At 40.6% G+C, this 21,903-nt stretch overlaps 1 protein-coding gene across 1 annotated transcript; it reads left to right on the forward strand.

The window, feature by feature from the left end:
• The first annotated feature begins 1,947 nt into the window (after window positions 1-1,947).
• LOC131237956 (protein RER1B-like) lies at window positions 1,948-19,380 on the forward strand. Its single transcript, XM_058236073.1, has 4 exons — window positions 1,948-2,167; window positions 2,256-2,612; window positions 17,337-17,517; window positions 19,069-19,380. Exons 2-4 carry the CDS (start codon window positions 2,266-2,268, stop codon window positions 19,120-19,122), a joined length of 582 nt encoding a protein of 193 aa, XP_058092056.1. The 5' UTR covers window positions 1,948-2,167; window positions 2,256-2,265; the 3' UTR covers window positions 19,123-19,380.
• Window positions 19,381-21,903: the final 2,523 nt, after the last annotated feature.

A 21,903-nucleotide genomic window follows, 5' to 3' on the forward strand; every position in this document is an offset into this window, starting at 1 on the left:
CATAACTACCATAAATAATTTAAAATATCCTAAAATTAGCCTTTTTAGAGTTCATATAACTTTTTGGACCTTAAAAAAAGAAAGAAAAAGAGATTCACGATTCATCTCCTTTGAAATCTGGTATGACCATTTGCTGTGGGAAATAAATTCAGGACATGACTCCAAATATAAGGGAACAAGATATCAAGGGTTGAACCACATTAGAGGAAATATCTCCAAGAGGAAAGACCACCGTTATCTCTATTGATGGCTATAACAGTCTCGGATGAATAATCAACGCCCTCTAATGACCAATGAGTCTCGAATCATATGAACGAATTAGATCGACAAAGGGAGCAGGCTTTTTTATTTTTGTGAGACCTAAAATACACATTCCTAACCCAATGTTTCATTTTGAGATAAGAGAAGTACTTCGAGACTGTTATGAGACTCATTGGGTTGTTTTAAAGCAAATACATCCCATTTACATATAGGAGGTTTTAATTTAATACTGTCGATCCAAGCTCGAGGCCAATGCTCATCGCAGATGGACGACACATGCAAAAGCATATCAGAATTAATGCACAATGTTAGTGTAATTACAAGTATAAAATATTTCAAACATAAAACAAAATAAAATAAAATATCCTTTTATTGGTTCATGACCATTCAATTAAAATGAATGATCAAATTGACTGAGATTGGGTTGAATTTCAATTTTGGGTTAGAAGCATGTCCCTTTCACTAGCTAAGAGCACATAGGTGGAACTTTTGTGAGATCCACTCCGTACATCATGTAAGGTGAATCATGAGCACGATGGAAGTAAAAGAACAAGGAAGATGCAAAACTTAGGTAAGGCATACCATAAGAATTAGTTGAGATGCACACAACCACCATTACCTTGTGCAGGGCACTTCGTAGTGTTTATATGTCATCCAATCCATTCATATGATTCTTTATTGGGATAAAAGAATTAATCACAAAAGTTGCACGCTTCAAAAACCAAGGTGGGCCATCTACTAGCCAATGGCTAGTAGTTGGTGCTTTGTGGCCCCACCATGATATATGTGGTTCATTAAATTTTTTATATTATTTAATAATATGAGCCGAAAAAATAGAAAGAACCAATTCTCAAGTAGACAACATCACAGTTAAAGTCTCCTGGAGCCACACTAATTTTGGATCAAGCTCATATTAGTTTTTTTCCATTCATCTGGGTCTGTATGACCTAACCAACAGTTGGATGTTAAATAAACATTACAGTGAGCCTTAGACGTTTTTAATAGTAGACATCCAATCACCACTATTTTGTGGCGTGGTCTACTTAAGATTTAGATTTGCCTTAATTTTCGGATAAAGCCCGAAACGATCCCCAAAAAAAATAAAAATGGCAGAATAGTAAGGAGAACAAATATATAAATCATAGTGGGCCCATAGAGCACCAGTCGCTAGCCCTGACCAAACCGCGTCCAAAAGTCATTTACACGTAAGATAACACATGCATCATTGTGGGCCCCACAGAACACCGACCACTAGCCGCCTCACCCATGCGGCCGTTACCGTGGCAACACCTATGTATTTTGTATTTTATATCCACATGGCCCATCCGTTTTTACGGATAATTTTTAGGGGATGATAAAATAATAAAAATAAGCATATCCGTTCTCATGTGGACCATATTATAGGAAACGGTGGTGATTGACCATTAATGAGCCACATATACAGGTTGGCTGGCAAATACCTCGGGAAGTTTTAATGGTAGGGCGTTCCATCACCACTGTTTCCTCTAGTATGGTCCACCTGAGATTTGGATCTTATTCACTTTTAGGCTAATGCCCTAAAATGATGGGGAAAAACGGATGGACGGAGTGGATATATAATTAATATATCAAATTGGCCCAACGGTAAGGGCCACACCGTATTTTGTGAGGCCGGGCCGTATCTAATCTAGTTCGCGCCGCGACGTATCCACCCGAGTTACGCCAGCGTTTTCCTCGCCGAATCTCCCACACGAGTGGTGCGCTGGTGTTTGTCGCGTCCGGATGCGCGTCTGCAGCATGTTGCTCGCGCATAGTTGATCTTCGTCGGCAGGTTTTCAAAGGCCTTCTTTCTGCTCTCGCCGCTACAAAACAGGAAGAAGAGAGAAGTAAAGAAAAGAAAAGAAAAGAGAAGAAAAGCATCGGAAATCTCCGTCTCCTCTCCGCTATTTCTCCCTTCGATCGATCAAAACCCCAACCCTAACCCTAATTCTCTGCTTCTTTATCAGATCCTAAACCCTAATTCCAATGGAGGGAGTCTCGGGGGATGCCGGCGACAGTTCTTCCATTGCGAAATGGAGAAGCGAATTCTGGAAAACTTTCCAGCACTACCTCGACAGATCGACCCCGCATTCGTTAGGTCGATGGCTGGGAACTGCGGGCCTTGCGTCGATCTACTCCCTCCGCGTCTATTACCTTCAAGGATTCTACATCGTGACGTACGGCCTTGGCATCTACTTGTTGAATCTCTTGATCGGATTCTTGTCGCCGAAGGTGGATCCGGAGTTGGAAGTCATGGACGGGCCGTCTCTCCCCACCAGGGGCTCTGACGAATTCAAGCCCTTCATGCGGCGGCTCCCGGAGTTCAAGTTCTGGTAATTTCAGCTCTAATTGCGCAACATTCATTTTTGTTAATGAATTTGATTGAGGCTGTGTTTGGATGCACAGGTGAATTGAATTGGAAATGAGAAAAAGTTATGATTTCTGGTAGTAATCATGGTGACAAAGTATCCATTGAATTGGATTCGATTGAGAAAAAGAAAGTGTCCCGTGAATTGCAGTTACATTCCGTCTGATTTCATCTTGAAAGTTGCATAATTGCATAATCGAGATCTAACGGCCACCCTTTAAAACTTATACTTGCCAGATATGTTTTGATTCTTTTGAATGATTCTGTGTACTTTTTTTTTTTGGTGGAAAAATGTGCTATATCATAAGCTCATAACCAAGAGGCAAGAGCTTTAATATTAGAGGTTACGGGCACTAATCTCCATGTCCTTGGATTTGATGAGGAAGCCTATTTCATAACCCTCGTCAAGAGCCTCCTTCGATCATTAAGGCCCCGTAAAAAGAATAAGCTGAACTTCACATGCTACACAAAGTACAAGTGCCTCTGCCTCATTGGAAGTGACTGCATCACATGGCCTAGAAAACGTCACCATGCTACCCCCCCTTAGCATCTCTCCATACTCCTATCCTAGAGACTTAGGTTGCCAGTGGATCAATGATGAAAATTGACTTCCAAAGCCTGACTAAAGAAGATCCAATGGGACCTGTTCTTCAAGTTTTTTGACCCCAAAGCTGATTGCAACCTTCCAATCCTAGAGGCAATCATTTCTAGATGCCCCCTTTTGAACTCAGGTCTTTAAAAAACCCAAACAAGAGCCAAAGATATGCTGAGTGGTTGTCAGTTGGCTCTCCCAGTGGCTGGCAGCTAGGGCGGGTGTTAGTTGAGCAAATGAAAGCAAAGGTGACTCTGGTATCTGTTGTCAAGCTGTTCCCTGTCTACCAAATGTGAGTAATTTAGAAGAGTCGTCTTGGGTAAGATAATTCTTTAAAATCTAGCGAACACGACTGGAGTGGATATCAATGGGGAGTAGATTGTTTTAGAGTTATTTTCCATTGTATCAATGCCAGACAAGTTGTTTCATAATGGTAAGGGTATTGCCACCGCAGTTACCTTGATGATATGGGCTGTAATGGCCATTACCACTTCTTTTTGAAAAAAACTTATTTCGGCCCCCCAACGGGTCATTTTTTTCATAACAGCCATTATGACCCCGTAAAATATAACGGTTACCACCGTTACCGTTATGTAACCATTTTGGGATACTTTGAGGCCAAAAGACTTCTGGCGGAGCTTTCTATTTGGAATTGCTGCCTGAGAAGACAAAGGGTGTGTGTGAGCTCCAAAATTTGAAATTGTCCATAAACTATGACAATAGGCTGTTGAGGAAAGATGGTTTTTGGGGATGGAATGACCTTCCTACTGTGCTCAAATGATAATCATTTTGTGGAATATCAGGGGGTTTGGTAGTGTTGATAGAAGTCATGGATCAAAGAGTTGGTTCATTTGAATCATTCTGCTGTGATCACGCTGTAGGAAACAAAGAAATATTCCTTTGAGATGCCTGACATTAAGGAGACCATGTTGCAGGAAACCATGGTTTTGAATATCTGTCTCGCATTGGCTGATATGGCTATATTGCATCCGTACCAGCCTATCAGTATATGCGATACGGGGCTGAAACAGCCCACATTGGCCGATACTAGTCGTATTGGTGCCAGCATGGGCCCAGGCTGATACGGCCATAAAGGCCCAAATTTTAAACATTTTCCAAAATTTCTCCCGTCTCTCTCTCTCTCTCTCTCTCTCTCTCTCTCTTTTAATTTAAACATCAAAGGAAGCTTAGAAAGTCATTGTAGACTAGATCTAGGCTTATTTTTGGGATCAACAAAATAACTGTGGGATTTGACCAAATAAGGTGGAATAGACCATTATGGGAAAAAAAAGAAAAAAAGGGTAAGTTGTCACTTTTTTTCCCTCCATGTTTTCATATTTATTTTATTGTATTTCAATGTAATGGGCCCTGATTCACCAAGTGATGCTTGATTTGTGTTCAAAGTGGGTTCATTTGGCTGACTTTTGATATGACGAGCTGGTAGACAACATTCTTACCAATGGAAGTCCTGGTACCTGATTGTATACATGTCCAAAATACAGAAAAAAAGATATATTCTTGAATATATCATTATTTCCCCTTTTCTTGACATTTCCCCTAATTATTTGGCTTAAAAAATGATTTCAGTTGTTACGAGCTGACATGACCATACAGCAACTGGATCGTCTTGTATGTTGGCTGGCTCGATATGCCCCCGGGTATCGATATCCAAAACCTTGCAGGAAATAAAGAATGATCCCTTTGAGATATTTGACATTGAGATCTAAGGGGATTAGGGGAGCTCTGACTTACTATGGGACAATGTTAATTTCATTTTAAGGTCTGGGCAGGTTGTGGTCATATGAGAACCTTCATCTCTTAGGAAGCTATCTTTAATGGAGGTCAAGTGGTCTTTGTCGATCCTATTCTAGTCAACGGTGGGTGGGAGTTACTGGGCTTTATCACCAGTGTATGGCCCTAATGATTTGGGATTGAGGCTGAAGTTTTGGAGGAGCTTGGTTGCATCCAAAGATTTGGGATTGACATCTGGTATTTTTTACGAGGTGATTTTAATGTGATAAGATTTGGCTATGAGTAGCTGGGAGGATCAATAGTAACATCGAGTATGAAACGTTTCAATGTATTTTTGAGATAAATGGGGGTTGATTTTCCTTCCTCTTTTCGTGGGTGAAACACACATGGTTGAATAAACAAGATATGCCAATGATGCGTCGTAGAGTGGCATGTTTCTCATCCTGTTATCTTGGGAAGTGGTGGTCGTTTGGATGCCTGTAAACTTTTAAGTTGCAAACACTTTACACCTGAAAAGAGTTTCAGGTGTTAACTATTTACATGCTATTCGGTTTGGCTTTTAAGTGGTAATCTAATTATAGGTAAATAAATTATGTTTTTGGCTAACTTGTGAAGTGTTTACATGTATAAAGTAGGTAGTCACACCACTTAGAGCTTGAGGTGGAAAATCCTGCCAAAATCGGCAAATAACATAAAAAGTATTCGATTTTTTTTTTTTTTTTGGGGGGGGCTTAGGAGTGCATCAGAGCATGCATGCACTGGACAAATTGGATGTCCTCCACCCATCACAGTGGTCCCCAAATGCATTTGAAAGTTTTGCATGCACTGGACGGATTGGATGTCCTCCACCCATCACAGTGGTCCCCAGATGCATTTGAAAGTTTTGCATGCACTGGACGGATTAGATGTCCTCCACCCATCACAGTGACCCCCAAATGCATCTAAAAGTTTATAATGGCGGACGTTCCATGCTTCCCACTCGTGTGGTCCGTTTGATGATCAATCAAGCTATTTTTTTGGGGCCACAAGAGACTATTAAGGGAAGCACATGATGGACAGATTGGATGTACTATACACATTATGGTGGGCCCCACACATCATCAGTGTGTGTCAACCATTGTGTTATATTAAGTATAATGTCCCGCCCAAGATCGCAACTTTTGGATGGCTGGTAGGCAAGAAGAAGGTCCTAATAGTGGATAACTTGTGAAAAAAGGGAACGATTGTCCCGAATGTCTGCCTATGTTGTATGGGAAACGAGGAATTGGTGGACCACCTTTTTATCCACTGTAGTTTTATTAATTGGATTTGGTCTGATATCTTATCCCGGTTTGAAGTGCTGTGGTCCTTTCCTTCATAAGCGGGCAAACTACTAAAGGCTTGGCATGGAGCAAAAATGGGCAGCCAAAGGACTGGTTTATGGAGAATGTCCATTCTGGCTGTTTGGTGGTCTGTGTGGGAAGAAAGGAATGGTAGATGCTTTCATGGTGAAAGTAAATTGGCAGAGTCTATATCTCAAAGGGTGAGGTTGTTAATTGTTGAGTGGGCTTCCAATGTTGAAAAACTTTAGGGCTGTAATCTCCATTTTATTGCTGTGTAGCTGGATCGCTATCTCAGCAGTTCGGTTTATCTCTTTGTACTTTTTTGTTTGTTTGCTTAATAAATATTCGTTATCTTAAAAAAAATAAAGACTTCACCTATAATTTGAAGCGTGGCTTTTTGCCATGTTTCAAATTGCAGCTAAAAGTTGGAATGTGTTTACAGCTTGTAAAGCCTTTGCAGGCAAATGCAGGTATCTAAACAACTCCTGCAATCTGATTACGTGTGATCCCTTTACAACTTAAGAATTTTACAGTCATCCAAATGACTCCTAAGGCAAATCAAAAGGCTCTCTTGAATGGGATATATGGTCATAAGCCAATCTGCCTGTTGACAAAATTGGATTCGTGGAGCTCAAGACTGTTTCATTTTGAGATCATGTGGTTGGAGATCCTAGATTTCTTAGTTGTGGTTCAGGTATGGAGTTCTTTCTATATTTCGGGTAGCAATGGATATCGGCTCAGTGCCAAGGTTAGGCTTTTGAAATAGAAGTTGAAAGATTGGAACAAGGGGGTTTTCGGTGATATGGAGTCCATGGCTAGTTTGCAATGAGAGCTGGCTAACTTGGAAAGAATCAAAGACGTCTCCAGAACCTTATCATTAGAAGATGTGACTTGGAAAGAAGTAGTAAAGTTTTTGGAAGCAATTCTAATGGAGAGAGAAAGTTGACTAGAGACAACATTCTCATGAATCACAATAGATGGATAAAAGAAGGGGATAACAATAAGGCATACTCTTACAAGATTGCCAATGCCCAGTGTAGAGCAAACTGGACCTCTGCAATCACATATGGGGAGCAAATTATACATGGGAGAGAGGAAATCTTTAATTGTTTTATTATTTTCTTTTCCTCATCCTTCTTAAAAGAATTCCCTTCTAGGCCTCTGCTAGGAGTCCAGTTTGATGTAATGCTGGCTACACAATCTCCTGATTTGGAAGCGGAGTTCGAGGAAGAAGTTGAAACTACCATATTCGATGCAAGAGGGGATCGTGCTCCCAGGCCATACAAGTTCCATTGGTTCTCTCACAAAGATGCCTGGGATGTGATCAATCAGACTTGTTGATTGTATTATGAGATATCCTTGCTGCATTGCTGTCATCAAATTGCTGGGGTTTCCTTCATTTTGCTAATCTCGAAGAAAGATGGAGCAAAATGTGTCTTCAATTTTGGATCAATTAGCTTCACTGACAGTGTATGTAAGTTAATCGCTGAGGTTTTGATCATGTGGTTGATGATGTTTTTTTATAATGTTATCTGAGGTTCCTGTTTCCTAGGGTGCATTTTTCCCTAGGAGATCTATCTTGGATGGACTGGTCATCGCCAATGAGCTTGTTGATGAATACAACAAAAAGGGGTTAAGAGGTTTCTCTTCAAGGTGGACATGGAAAAAGCATATGACTATGACAATTGGGGGTTTCTCTTATACTTGTTGGGGCATATGGGGTTCAGTCTGAAGGTGCAGAAATGGATTAGAGCATGCATCTCTTCATCTTGGTTCTCTATCCTTATTTATAGGTCCCTCAAAGGATTTAAGGGTGAGCCAAGTTTCGGCAGGCGATCCCCTATTCCCATTGCTTTTTTTCGTTGTCGTTGAATATCTGTCAAGACTACTACAGAATGCCGTTTAAGTCGAGCTTGCATTAGTGGGCATTGACAACGTAAGGGTGAGTTGTGTGCAATGCTTTGATGTTACTTTGTTCTTTGGAGATTGCTCAATCAGGGAGGCTTGTAATTACGAAGATACTCTTCTAGTTTTCAAAGCAATATTAGGCCTTTAGGTGAACATTGGCAAAAGCAACATCATGGGTATTAATCTTCATAGTGGTTCCATCCTCTATTATGAGGGGAATAGGGTATGGCATGGCTGCTCTTCCATTTAAAAACTTGGGTATTTGGGTTGTCAAAGGCAAAATTGTGTTGAAAGTTTGGTTTGGGATGAGGTGACTGAAAAATATAGTAGAAAGTATGCGATTTGGAAACCGAGTCTCTGTCATTGGGAGGGAGAATCACCCTCTTAAATATGTTCTGGATACTCTACTGGTGTATCTGTCATCAAAGGTTGCCAACATCTCTGTGCCAACATAGCTCCTTTTTGCGGGGGATCAAGCCTTCTTCAGGAGCGGAGGACCCTCTGCTTTTGAGATTTTTCAGGAGTAGTGCCTTGTTTGTTTGATCTTTGTATTCCATCTTGTTGCCTCCCTAGGTTGATGGGGAGATCAGCTACACTTCCAATGTTTGGTCCTATGAAGCCCCTCCCAAGGTAGCCAGCCACCTTTGTGCGGCTGCTAGGCCATAACAAGATTCTTATAATTGACAACTTACTCAAAAAGATCTTTTATCATTCCTAACAGGCGCCCTTTATGCCTTCAGGCAGAGGAATGGTGGACCAGTTATTCATTCAGTGTTCCTTCTCTCGAATCGTCTGGTCTGGGATCTTTAGATCAGCAGGCTTATCTTGGGTCATGCTAGCCACGGTTGAAGCTCTTCTTCGTAGTTGGCATGTCGATTCCAATGGCTCTTTTGGAAAGAAGTGGAGAAGTGCCTTGATGGCGACTTTCTGGGCAATTTGGATGGAAAGGAATAAATGCTGTTTTTGTAATTAGAGGGGTTCTAGTGATGTGGTTGAGGGCAGGGTTGTAATGTATATCAGGGTGTGGGCACCCTGAGTCTCCTCTTTTCTTTTTCTTGGCTTCTTTTGTTGCTGTTTTTCCCTTTGTTTTCTGTTTCTCTTTTTGGCCCATGGCCTTAATAATATTTCATCTTTAAAAGGAAAAAAAAGTGATTTGCAAGCGTATTAGCTGTGGTGGTCTTGGTCTTAGAAGCGTAAGGATGATAAACTTGGTGAAGTTGGGAAAGTGTTGGTCCCTTGGTGGAGGATACTGTTCAAAAGAAAAAAAAAGGAAAAAAAAAAAGAAAAGAAAAAGGAAAAAAAGTGATGGTAGAGGATAGGCAAGTGGCATCATCTTTGTCGAGAAGGTTTCTAGCAATGAAGTATGGGGAAGCTAAGAACATGTGAGGTGCGGACACTTCCAGTAGAGTGGGCTCGCTCACTTAGAGAGCTTTGTTGTGGGCACAGGCACTCTGCTCCAACCAACTTCGCGTCAAAGTTGCCAGCGATGACAGTTTCAGTTTTGGGAACTCATATGGGTATCGGATGCCCTGTTATTTGAAAGTCTGTATAAGATCACTGCAAATAGAGGGGCAATGGTTAATTAATTCTTCCAACAGCTGGATGGTAAGATTGTCTGGTGTCCAACCTTTCATGGGAACTGAAGGGAAGAGGAAATCTCAAGTGTTGTACCATTGCTGGATCTACTGAAAACAATTTATATTCCTCAATCCGGCTTGGATCTGAGGGTTTGTGATATGGAATTTGATGGGAGATAATTAAATCCTTAGTTATGAGATCCTTCTAACTAGGTGTTGTGCCTGCTTTGAATCGTGCTTCAGACTTATGTTCCTGATCCTGCTTCCTAGCCACTCGCACTTGATAGTATTTTGAAGCAAATGCTTCCTTGCAGCCACACCCCAATTTCTTGCTACTTCACTTCATGCTTTGTGCAACTATGGTTAAATCCTTGGCTGGTTTGCTGTTAAGTGTGCTGGTTTGCTGTTAAGTGTATCTACGGACTTTTGTGGATCTAGTATGTTTGTTGTTCCAGTGAAGGTAAAAGCCCTTGTGAATGGCTAGCCAACAAGATTCTTACCACCAATCACCTCCAAGAAATTTTGTCTGCCTTGGCCATCTGATCATAAGGCTTCACCCTTGGGCTATGCGACTTCCACACACCCTGGCACATAGGAGACTCCTCAGTTCTATAAGTGGTAATACAAAAAACACATGTAAAGAGAGATTGTCATCTGAGGTACTCATCAACTCTTTCATACTCATTATTGGTATGGACATCCTTCAAAATGCCCATAAGCTCTTTGAAGCATTTAAGTCTCCCCATTCTTGAGATTTTGACAGAGCAACGCTAGTGTTCCCCAAAGGTGTTTATGATAATCCTACACTATGGCCACTTCATGCATGGATAAGGATTAGAGAGATGTGAATGGAGCCGCAATAGTTGCTTCTCCAACCCAAAAGTCCTCCCATATGTGCATCAATAAGCAATTTGAAAAAGTTGGTAATGATGACCCTATGAAAACATTGTTGTACATGTATTTGAGATTTTCCCCAACTTAGAGACCTCTACTTGTGTTAGAGATTTCACCCAACTTGCTAATTGCTTTTCATACTTCCGATCCGTCTCGTCTAGAAACCAGCCCTCTTTTAATGCAAGCCAAAATGATGGGTTCATCAAATCTAGATTTTCTAAGATCCTCAGGTCAGAAGTTTGTGACCGGTTCCAAGTAAAAATGCATAAAAATCTAAATTTGTAAATCCTTAGAAGTGTCACCGCCAAGGTATTCCAAAATGGTTATATAACGTTCGTAACGACTATTATGTAACGGTAATAGTGGTAACCATTATGCGTTATGCGATCGTAACAGAAAAATTGATCCCTAACTATCCTGTAACGGTTGTAACATCCGGATGCAGGACATGAAAATTAAATATGATATGCAAGATTTTAGGCTTTAGATCACACTACCAATCACAAAAAATTCCACGTCCCTAATAAAAGTCAAGCATTCAACAAGGGGAATCTATGTTAGGGCTGGATCAAATAAAAATTATAGACTAAACAATGCTCGAAGGAGAGTAAATTCATCCACACATGCAAAGGATTACTTCCCAATCCAAAATATTCACATGTTTCAAATCTGGAAAACCTAGGGTTTGCAAAAGTGGAATAGGACTTGGGATTTAAGATTATCTAGGGTTAGAGTTAGGGAATTAAGGGGAGAGAGGAGTGAAATAGAAGAGAGAAACGAACCCAAGATGATCCACACGTGTGGACAGCGGCCCGGGCCTGACGCACGTGCGTGGGATCCTCCCCGCACGTGTGTAGGGCCCACGAATCTGAAATCAGCCAGCTAGGTGTTAGTTGGCCAGGGGAGGTTCACCTTCACGTCAAGTTTCACGCCGATCGGATGTCTGGTTTGTGCACGGTGCTCTGCCGAAGTTTCAGCCCTCTTGCAGGGATAGATTTTGGAAATCTGCTGTAGGGGAAAGATTAGTTGCAAACGTGGGTGGATTTGATAAGGGAATAGTTGTAGGAGATGATGAATATGGATAGTAGGAGATGGGGGCGATTTAGGATGGAGGTGGCTTTGCACCACGGTAGTTAACCCTTTGAAGAATGGAGGGTTTCGCACCCAATTAGGCTTCACAACTCAGAGAGGAGCAGGAAAATGTAGAAATTTTATTTAATCTTTAATGAGGAAAAAGACTACAAAGGGTGCCTATTTATAATAAAATCCTATACTCCACCTATTACTTAGAGACCAAGTAAACATAATTAACAACTAATCAAAATAATCTAAACTGTCCATGCTGTTCCTAATAACAATAATAACAAAAACTCAAAGTACTAGATTGTTTGGAATAGTGGGCCACGATAATGAGAACCCATGGTGGGATTCACATGATGATCGTGTCCACTCCAAGGAACCAAAACGCAGTCCTTTAATTAGGGGGTTCTCCCTGGACGTCGTCATCGATTTAGATCGATGGTGGGGCCCTCCTCCTTGCGTACGTGCCCCCCGGGGGGGGGGGGGGGGGGTGCGCGAGATGTCCCCATCACATCCGTTACGAGTTTGAAATAGTTTTTTTTTTTTTTAATTTATAAAAAAAAGGTAACTACCATTATGGCCACCCTTACTATTGGCAACCCATTCTTAGATTAGGAGGAATATATGCTTGGAACAAAGCAACACATGCTTAGAAATAACTTTCTTTAAACTTCAGCATGACAAAACCAACTAACCAAACACTAGTTTCTCAGCACGTGTGGCAATTTGGGACCTATAAGTTTGATCATATGGGGTCCTTGGAGATCTACTTGCATCACCTCCTCTCTGGAAGGCCATGCTTTATCTCAGTTTGGGTCGTCTATAAAATGGCACCTCCATTTAGAAGAGAGCGCCCAGTTCCTCTATTGAACCCTCTTTGATTTGTGGACATCCACTTTTTGGAATTTACGGTTTGTCCCTCTGTGTTGCCATTGGATCATCATTATCAGCGTTATAGCTTTGAACCAGGCTATTTGAGTACTTTAGCAATTCAAAACAACAATTTTCATGATTGGTTTGTAAGATTTTGGTGACTTCCTTAATACCTACCTAGCGATTGGCCAGCGCATATCTACCAGATGGAGTTACAGTGTTGGAGTACTTGGGAACTAAAAAAATGCAGGCTATATCACCTTTTTAAACTCAGATGAAGTTGTGAGAGATCAATACTCGACAGAAGTTTTGAGTCTATTCAAAGTCAAAGAAACACAAAGTTGGGAGTTGAGTTTCAATTTTATAAACCTAAATATAATCGATGATACCCATTGTGTCCAGTAATCGCAAGCAAGGCCCAGCACCTACTTGTGACGAGTCTCGTGCTTTCCCATTTATTTAGCTGTGGGCATTCAAACCGTTGCCACAACGTGCTCAATTATCTTTTCTTTTATGAGGAATCATATGATTTTCCATATCATCACGCACATAGGCGCATGCACGCACGCACGCACTCACCCTTGTATGATTCTCGATTAGTGTTGTCATATGCGATTTCATATGCCATTTTGACAGCATATGCCACTTATTCCATATTATCATATGCGGTTTTATGACTGTTGGGCATTATGTGGTCATATGCAAGAATATGCAATCGCATATGCCATTAATTATGCGATTATGCCATCACATACACGGTATGTGATGGCATAATCTCCCAGCAAAATCAGATTAATAAAATTCCTAGTTAAAAAATCTCTGTTCAAAATCACATTAATAAAATTTCTAGGGATTTTTACTGCAAAATTCGTCCCCAATTTGGATTTTACCAAATAGTGCCTCAAGGAACTGATATTCCCAGGTAGTGGTGCTTTTCCAGAGGAGAAATTACATTACTGCCCTCTATTTTTTCTTTCCAACAAAGTGGAGAATCGAGAATTGTGGGGCCCATATACTATGTGTCTCACATCCAACCTGTCCAACATATGCACATCAACATTATTATTATATGAACCAAAAATATGGTGCATCCAATCATAAGGTGTGCCAATCCATAACAAAGAATATACACCATTCAAAATATCCCAATTCAAGTGTAGCCTATCTGATGATTTGATCGGCTTGATGTTTTGTTCATGTTATCACATGGTGGGGGTGCATACGTTGGATGGTTGGATGTTACACACATACCATGTGGGCCCCCCAAGGATTCACTTTCACTACTTTTTGAAGAAAAATAAATGAGGGCATTTTTTTAATGTAATAATTTCATCCCTCAAAAAGTACCTATATGTAATTTCCAATCGTCCACGCATTATTTGGTAAAATAGAGATTCCTCAGGAATTTTGCAGTAAAAACCACGTTTTTTTTTTTGTACACATTTTTGAGTATATGCATTCATTTGAGTACTTGTTGGTTGACCTGTTCTCGTTAATAATCTAATAGGTGTAATAAATATAATTTTTTTTAATGAAATTGATAATAAAACTATAAAAAACAATTCCCTACACTTGTAGTAGTATTTTTATTTTCATAATTTCAGTTTTTTCTTCTTCCATTTTTCCTTATTTTATTCGATGTTTTTAATTAAAAAGGGGCTACGTGATGGCTCATGCGATTGTGCAATTGCATATCCGCATAGCTCTCTTGGGTTGCATACGATCACATATGTCATTTGACAACAATGTTCTCAATCCAAAGGATATGCCATCTAATTCTCATGTCAAACATTATATTCTTAATTCATAGTATCAAAACTCAAACTAACCAAACTTGAATTGCTTCTTCGTCTTTTTCATTTCCCTTTTTTTTCCCCTCATGGCATGAATGTCGCACATGTCTTACAAGTTTTGTGGGAGTGAAAGCATGATTCCATACAGGTTTGTCAGCTGCATAATTAGTCGATGGTTTGATTTACTTTAATGGAGGTCCTTTTATTTTGTTTTTAAAATGTATTTATTTGGACCTCTTGGTCCCTAAGATGTAACTTCATATTTATGATCATTTGTGGGGTTGATTTTGTGTTGGTATCCACTTGAGGTTCTAAATCTAATCATGCACCATTAAATGATTGATTTGCTTCTAGGTTTAAATGCTTGAAACTCAACTGAGGCTTGACTGTTCTAGGACATAGTGGAAGCCCATCTTAAGCTTCATATATTTGGAAAAAAAAACTCATAAATTGTTTCAATGTTTAAAATTCTGTACTTTTCATATGATCAGCAGGAAAAAAATCACTATTTTTGGCAAACTGAACTAAGCTTGTTTTCTTCAAAAAGATGTTCTATTAAAAACAAAAAACTCTTTGAGGGTGATTTAAATACATAGATTGGTCATTATCATCCATTGATAAAGCTTCAAAAAAATAAAAAAAAATAAAAAAAAATCATCCATTGATAGATTTTTTTTTTTTTTGGTCGTTGAAAGGCAATGGTTATGCATTAAAAGGAAAAGAAGTACAAAAATAACTGCACACCAGGGAAAAGAAAAAACAGAAAAAGGCTTCGCTGAGATGGCGGAAGCCATTAAGCAATAAGAAAAGAAAAATTGACTTCCCTTAAGGAATTTGCGTAAGTGGCCCATTCGATCACCAGGTTTTTTGCTTTGAAAGTAACTGTCTCGGCAGAGGAGGAGAAGTTTCTGAAGCACCTATTTCTTTCTTTCAACCCACACAGGCCACCAAATAGCGAGAATAACCATTCTCCATATCTGCGTCTTCTTTTTCCCAAATCTGAAGCCATGCCATGCTTTGAGAAGGAGGTCCACAGACGTCTGTATATAGCCATTTTTCACTTTGTCTTTTTGAGTCGAAACCATATTAAACCCAAAACTTTCTTCTCCGATTTCTTATGTTTCCATTTCTTTGATCGAACTTTTGACCTTTTTTTGAGGATCAACGAGGTTTGGGCGAGTGGCCATCACCGTGGGTTTGCTCCCTACAAGTGTGGGTTCGACTCCCCTCCTTGGCATTATCCGATACACGTGGTTGTGGGTAATTTCGTGTATCCGTAGGGAATAGTCTCGCCTCAAAAGGGGCGGGGATACCCTGTGTCTTAAAAAAAACTGAATTAAACACAATCATTTCCTGTACCGTTCTTTTGCCCTGTGGTGTTTTGCTAACTATGACCGGGGAGAATACTAGATTAGTTCTTCGAGCCTGGGTGAACTTTTAACTCAGTATGATTTCTCAAGTTTTTACAAGAATTTTATCATCCTCTTTTGGTTTTAGCATAACCACAGTACCCTATTAACTAAACTTCAATCTTGATCAAGTCTAATTGAAATGGTTAGATTTCAAGTACTTGGTTGAGTCGATTGGTTCAAGATCTAGTTTGGAGAGTCTCTCAAATGTAAGGGAGGCAATAACTGTAGAGTATGTATAACTGTGTCCACTATTTGCTAATCCTTTTCCCACACTAGGCCTGGGGTTCTTTTGGCTTTATTTTTGTTTGGGCGGCTTGGAAAATTGACAATGTTATTGATTATACAAGAAAAGTTCCGATCATTTTTCTTACCATCCATCATGTGGATCCCACCTTTGATTTCCCCCCTCTCAAAAACATAACTTTGATTGCATGATCCTAACCATCCATCCATTGGTTAGGGAAGTGGATGGTCCATATTGGTTATATTAAAAATGGTCTGATTATTGATCTAGATAATCCATCATATGGTTCCCACCTTTGATTTCCAATCACTCTAAAAAAAAAATCACTTCGGTTGGATGGTCCTAAACATTCAATCAATGGCTAGGGAAATAGATGATCCATGTTGATTATGGTAGATAAGGCCCTATCATGGATCTTGACCATAATCATTTGGGTTGCACCCTTGATTGCTCTACCCTACTAAACAACTCTGCTTGGAAATATGAGACATCGATCATGTGGTTCCACCTTTGATTGCCCATTCCCCTCGAGATTCACTTTGGTTGGATGATCCTAACCTTCCAATTAACAGCTAGGAAATTGGTGCTCTTTATGATTATACTGCAAAGGTCCAATCATTGATCTCTTTTACCCTTCGCATGGGTCCCACTCCCACTTAAGGTTGGACGACTAGGATCATCTAACTAGCAGGATTTTTTTAGCTATGATCCCTTCATGCTTGGGTCCACCAGATGAGTGGTAAGGATATCTTCCATGTATCTCACGGTTAGAGAATTGTAGTTGGGGGAGGGAGAGCTTGTTGGATGAAGGAGAAAAGGGAGGCAAGCTTTTTGAATCAAAATAACACCATTTGAAGAGGAACTGAAGTTCACTATCTTTAGGAGCCTTTGGCTGAGAGGAATCCTAAGATGTAAGATCCAGGAACTTTGATGCACCAAATGTAGGGAATCCCAGGATCTTAAGTTCCTAGTGCCCCAAGATCCTCAATACCAAATGGTGGTGTCTTGTCAGTTTCCTTCTAATATTTTATCCTCTGCATTTTGAAACTGTGTCTATCTCGCACAGGTTCTGCCTATGTATGGAAAGTGAAGCTGTTCTTATGATTTTTCTTTTTGCGGTTTCTTTTAAAGTCTGGAGTTTTAATTACTGTAAAATTTGCTTCTAATGTAGATTTGCTGATGTTTAAAAAACTGATGTAGTTGTCTCTGGAAAGTAACATTCTTTGCCCCTCATGCTTTCAGGTATTCCATTACAAAGGCCTTCTGCGTAGCTTTTGTTATGACCTTCTTTTCTATGTTCGATGTTCCAGTCTTCTGGCCCATATTGTTGTTCTACTGGATTGTTCTCTTTGTCCTGACAATGAAGCGTCAAATTGTCCACATGATTAAATACAAATATGTCCCGTTCAGCATTGGGAAACAGGTGAGCTTGAAATATATATATATATATATATATATATATATATATTTTGTTTTTTTGCCATTGTTGTAATTTTCATCATTACCACCACCACCACAACTGAGGTAACCCATCATCAAAATGATAATGTAGTTTAAAATATCAGTTTAATAAAACATTTTCTTATGATTTCGATACAAAATACTTGAGCTATTGGTTGTTAATGTAGATGATGTTGCTACTTTTATTTTTTAGCATTGAAAATAATTGAAGACCGAAGTAGAAAATATGCCAATTTCTTTTTATTAAAATTAAATTGAAGTGATGCTTAAAATCTCGGAAATTTGGAAATGAAGATACTAGTGAAGTTGAATTTTAGAGACTTACAAATGCTAGAAAGAGGGTGATGGGTAGGTGAAGACAGGCTACTTTCAGTCTTCTGTATATCTTGCAGATTCTCAGGACTTGGGTTTGAGAAAAAAGGGGCCAGCGGAAAGGAAAAGAAGTGATTTATAACCATAAGTAAATGCTTATAAGAACTGAATGTATGCAAGTTGTTGGTGTTGTGATATTTATCTGATTTGATTACGTTTTAAGACTTGATAGGTTATGAACCTGAGTTGCATGCCTACACCATATTTCATTGGTGTGTTATCCACCCATCATCAATCTAATTAGTGATGAGGTGCGGGCACCCTAACACATCCTCACCAGCTTGGTCTGTAACTTAATAGTTCAGGTCAACTTGAACCTGATTGACCCAATCTGAGTTATGGCGGGTTGAGTTGGGTTGTCAAGGTCCTCAGGCCAGGTTCAGGTGGGAAAAGCCAACCCGATTTGAGATTGGATTGAGCAAATTCAGGTCAGGTTAGGTCGGGTTTGTTGAGTATATGAGGAATTCGGATTGTGCACCTCAGGTTGGACTTTGGGTCCTCTTTGAGTTCAGGTTGAACCGCAACCCAATGGAACCCACCCGAGTTGCACCCTGATCACCTGCTACAAAATCAGAGAACGACGGACTTATATAGGTCCCATCCTTTTCTTTTGGTAGGTAAACTGGTCTTGAACCTGAGATCCTGAGGTTGAAGTGAATTGAGCTATGACTTTAAATCCCCAAAAAAAAAGATAAAGAAAAAACAGACTGGTGCAACTTGATACCCAATCCCAGTTGAGTTTGATTCAAACCAAGAAAGCTTGAGCTAGTATTCCCTCCCTCAGCCTTGCCAAAACACATTAGGAAGCTCTAAAGCTTTATACCTAGGGGTGAAAAGTGATCACTTCTACCATCAAGGCGAGTGCCCAATCTAAATCACCAATGATTTGGTATGAACCAAGCACTGGATATCCAATTGAGAATGGGTGGTGATAGATACCAAACAGTTGCGCTGATCTGGCAAATAAAAGTAAATTTATACTTTAAAAATCAAACAGTTGTGCTGTGTATTGGATGATATTCTTATTTATGATCACTACACTCACCATCATGGTTATTGTTCTGATGCTGTCTTTGTTATTTCTGTTGCTGTTGCTGTCGCTGTCTCTCTCATTTTTGTCATTGCTCACCTTTAATTGCAGAAGTACACCGGCAAGAGGTATTCTTCTGGAAGCAGTAGTTCATCCAGGGACTGAACTTTGGTGTCGGTGCAGTTCCCGTTATCACAAAGCATGTTGCCTTGTTGATTTTGTACTTTTAAACATATATGTGTAATTTGACATCCAAAATCCTGCCTTTTTGGGGCTGCGACGGCACATGCAAGGGCATATATGATGATTCATTCCTTTGTTTTTAGTTTCCTTTCAAGTTTATCTCGAATGTAATTTGTACGAATATTGTACTGACTATCAGTTTCAATGCCATCAGGTTAGTATGTTAGTTTGATCAGTGAAGTTTGGTTCATTCAAGACTGCTCTTATAACTTAAATTCTCATGTTTTCCAAGAGTTTACTTGTAAATGCAGAAGATGTTTGGCATTTTGATTTTTTAAAATCACACTTTTAAGATGTTAGCTTGTGTAGGCAGTCTCTGGGCAAAGGAGCCACAGGGGCCCAACTAGGGCTGTACATTGAGTGGAGTCGAGTCAAGGTGGGCCAAGCTTGGCTTGACTCATCCGTGCTCTCCTCGAGCTCGAGCTTAACATTAGATCTTGGCTTGTTTGCCAAACCTTTCGAGGTGAGCTAGTGGATCGAGTCGACTCGAGCTTACCTCGAGTCAAGTCGAGCCTGCCCCCTCCTCAACCCAGCCACCCAACCCAACTGACCCAACCCACATCCGACCCCCAAATTATATATATATATATATACACACACCTTGTTGTGGGTGTGGAGAGAGAGAGAGAGAGAGAGAGAGAGAGAGAGAGAGAGAGGAGCTCCGGCGTGGCGGGTTGGGTAAGGGAAAGGGAAAAGGGTAAGAAAAGGGTAGACGGCTGGGTAGGGTAGGGTTTTGTTTTTTAAGTTTTAACTTTTTTAAATTTAAATATAATATAATATATAAAAAATATAATATATATTTGAGCCGAGCTTGAGCGGAACCGAGTTTGAGTTGAGTCAAGCTACACTATGCTTGACCTTAGTTTGTTTTAAAAACGAATGGGGTCATATGAAGCTTGGCTCGCCATAGCATTCAAGCTGAGCGAGCTCGGCTCATGCACATCCCTAGCTGCACCCTTTGAAGGGGTGTCTGAGTCCTAAGCACCGTTCTGACAGATGGATTGGATTTTGGACACATCCCTTAATTTTGTTGGGTCCACCCTTAATATCACCTGGGCCAAACCTTTAATGTAGACCATTCATTTTGTTGGGCCATCTTAGCATAGTCCTCAATGTGAACCATTGATCGTGCGGAGCCTACCTTTTGTGGACTATCCACCTTGTAAGGCCCACCTTCCATGTGAGCTATCAATCAAACATGCCCACCTCAAATGTGGGTCATCCATCATGTTGGACATTGGATGTGGGTAGTCCATTATGCAGGGGTCAACTTTGAAGTGGGTTGTCCATTATGCGGGGCCACCTTGAATGTGGACCAATCATCATTAGGCTGACCTTTAATATGAGTTGTCCTTATATGGTGCCCACCTTAATATGTGTCATGCATTATTCGGGGTTCACCATCAATATTATTGTCCATCATATAGGACCCGCCTTTAATATCAACAACCCATTATATGAGCCCATGTGGACCGTCCAATCGTGTGTGACCCATCTTTGATGTGGGCTGGCTATGACGCGGGGCCCACCTTGTAAGTGGGCCATTCATTATTAGGGTTTGACATCGGACGTAGACCGTCTATTATGTAGGGCTCACCTTGACGTGGTTCATCAATAATGTCTAATGTGGAGCCTGTCTTCAATATCCGTTGTCCATTATGTGGAGATCACCTTTCATGTAGACCCTTCATCATGTGTGGGCCCTACATTTGATTGGCTCCACCTTTGACGTAGACCATTCCATCGCGTGGGTCTTACATCTGATTTGATTAGGCGTTTCAGGGACTGTCCATGTCCATTACGTGAAGAGAAATTAGAAAAGTAAGAGGTCAAAGACCAATACATTTTTTTTTTTTTCCTGATGCGACAGCCATACTTACCTACGGCGAATGCGCATTGATGACGGAATTGCCATCCAATTAGGAGACTACCCCTAACCAACCGACCTGGTACCATTGAGACGGTAAGAAGGAGCGGCTTTGACAGAATTCTCAGGCGGAGTGCACTGGTCAATAATCCTGACCACTGATTAGATGGACCATACCCTCCCGGCCTTTCTTTCTTTCGTCGAATGTGCACCGTTGCCAGAAATTGAACAGTACGGCGCGTGCGCATATGCATGTCTATGGCATGATAGGCATTCAATCCCTTTTGGGCCACACAAGTTTTGGATCAAGCTCAATTTTTATGTTTTCTCTTCATGCAGGTCCTTGTAACCTTATGAGAAGGTTGGATGGAAAATAAACATTGTGGTGGGCCAACGAAGTTTTCAACCGTCGGCATTTAATCCCTGTTGCTTCCTGTGGGGTGGTGTATTTGAGATTTGGATCTGCCTCATTTTTGTCCAGTACCCTAAAATGAGCTCGTAACATGATTGGACGGCGTGGATAAAACAAATACATCATGGTGGGACCCACGGATCTGTTTCAGTACTGAGCTCGGTACCGGAGGGTTCACTACCGAATCCGAGTCCTCCGGGGACGCGGGTTTACTGCAAAAGCCTGACGCAGGAAGTTGGGAAGCCAGGTGGGGCCCACCGTGAGGTTTGGGAGAAATCCACCAGTCCATCCGTTTTACGAGATCATTATAGTAAATGAGACCAAAAGTGAAGCGGATATAAAACTCTAGTGGGCCATTCGAGAGGTAAAATTGGGGAAACGGTTTCCTACCATTGAAACCCCACCTTGGTGTTTATATCCCATC

Source organism: Magnolia sinica, chromosome 2 (genome assembly GCF_029962835.1).
Source record: "Magnolia sinica isolate HGM2019 chromosome 2, MsV1, whole genome shotgun sequence".
NCBI classification, from domain to species: domain Eukaryota; kingdom Viridiplantae; phylum Streptophyta; class Magnoliopsida; order Magnoliales; family Magnoliaceae; genus Magnolia; species Magnolia sinica.

Coding starts and splice junctions, on each gene's coding strand:
- LOC131237956 (XM_058236073.1), top strand. CDS start 2,266: ATGGAGGGAGTCTCGGGGGATGCCGGCGACAGTTCTTCCATTGCGAAA. Junction 2,613..17,336: donor CTCCCGGAGTTCAAGTTCTG/GTAATTTCAGCT, acceptor TCATGCTTTCAG/GTATTCCATTACAAAGGCCT. Junction 17,518..19,068: donor CGTTCAGCATTGGGAAACAG/GTGAGCTTGAAA, acceptor CTTTAATTGCAG/AAGTACACCGGCAAGAGGTA.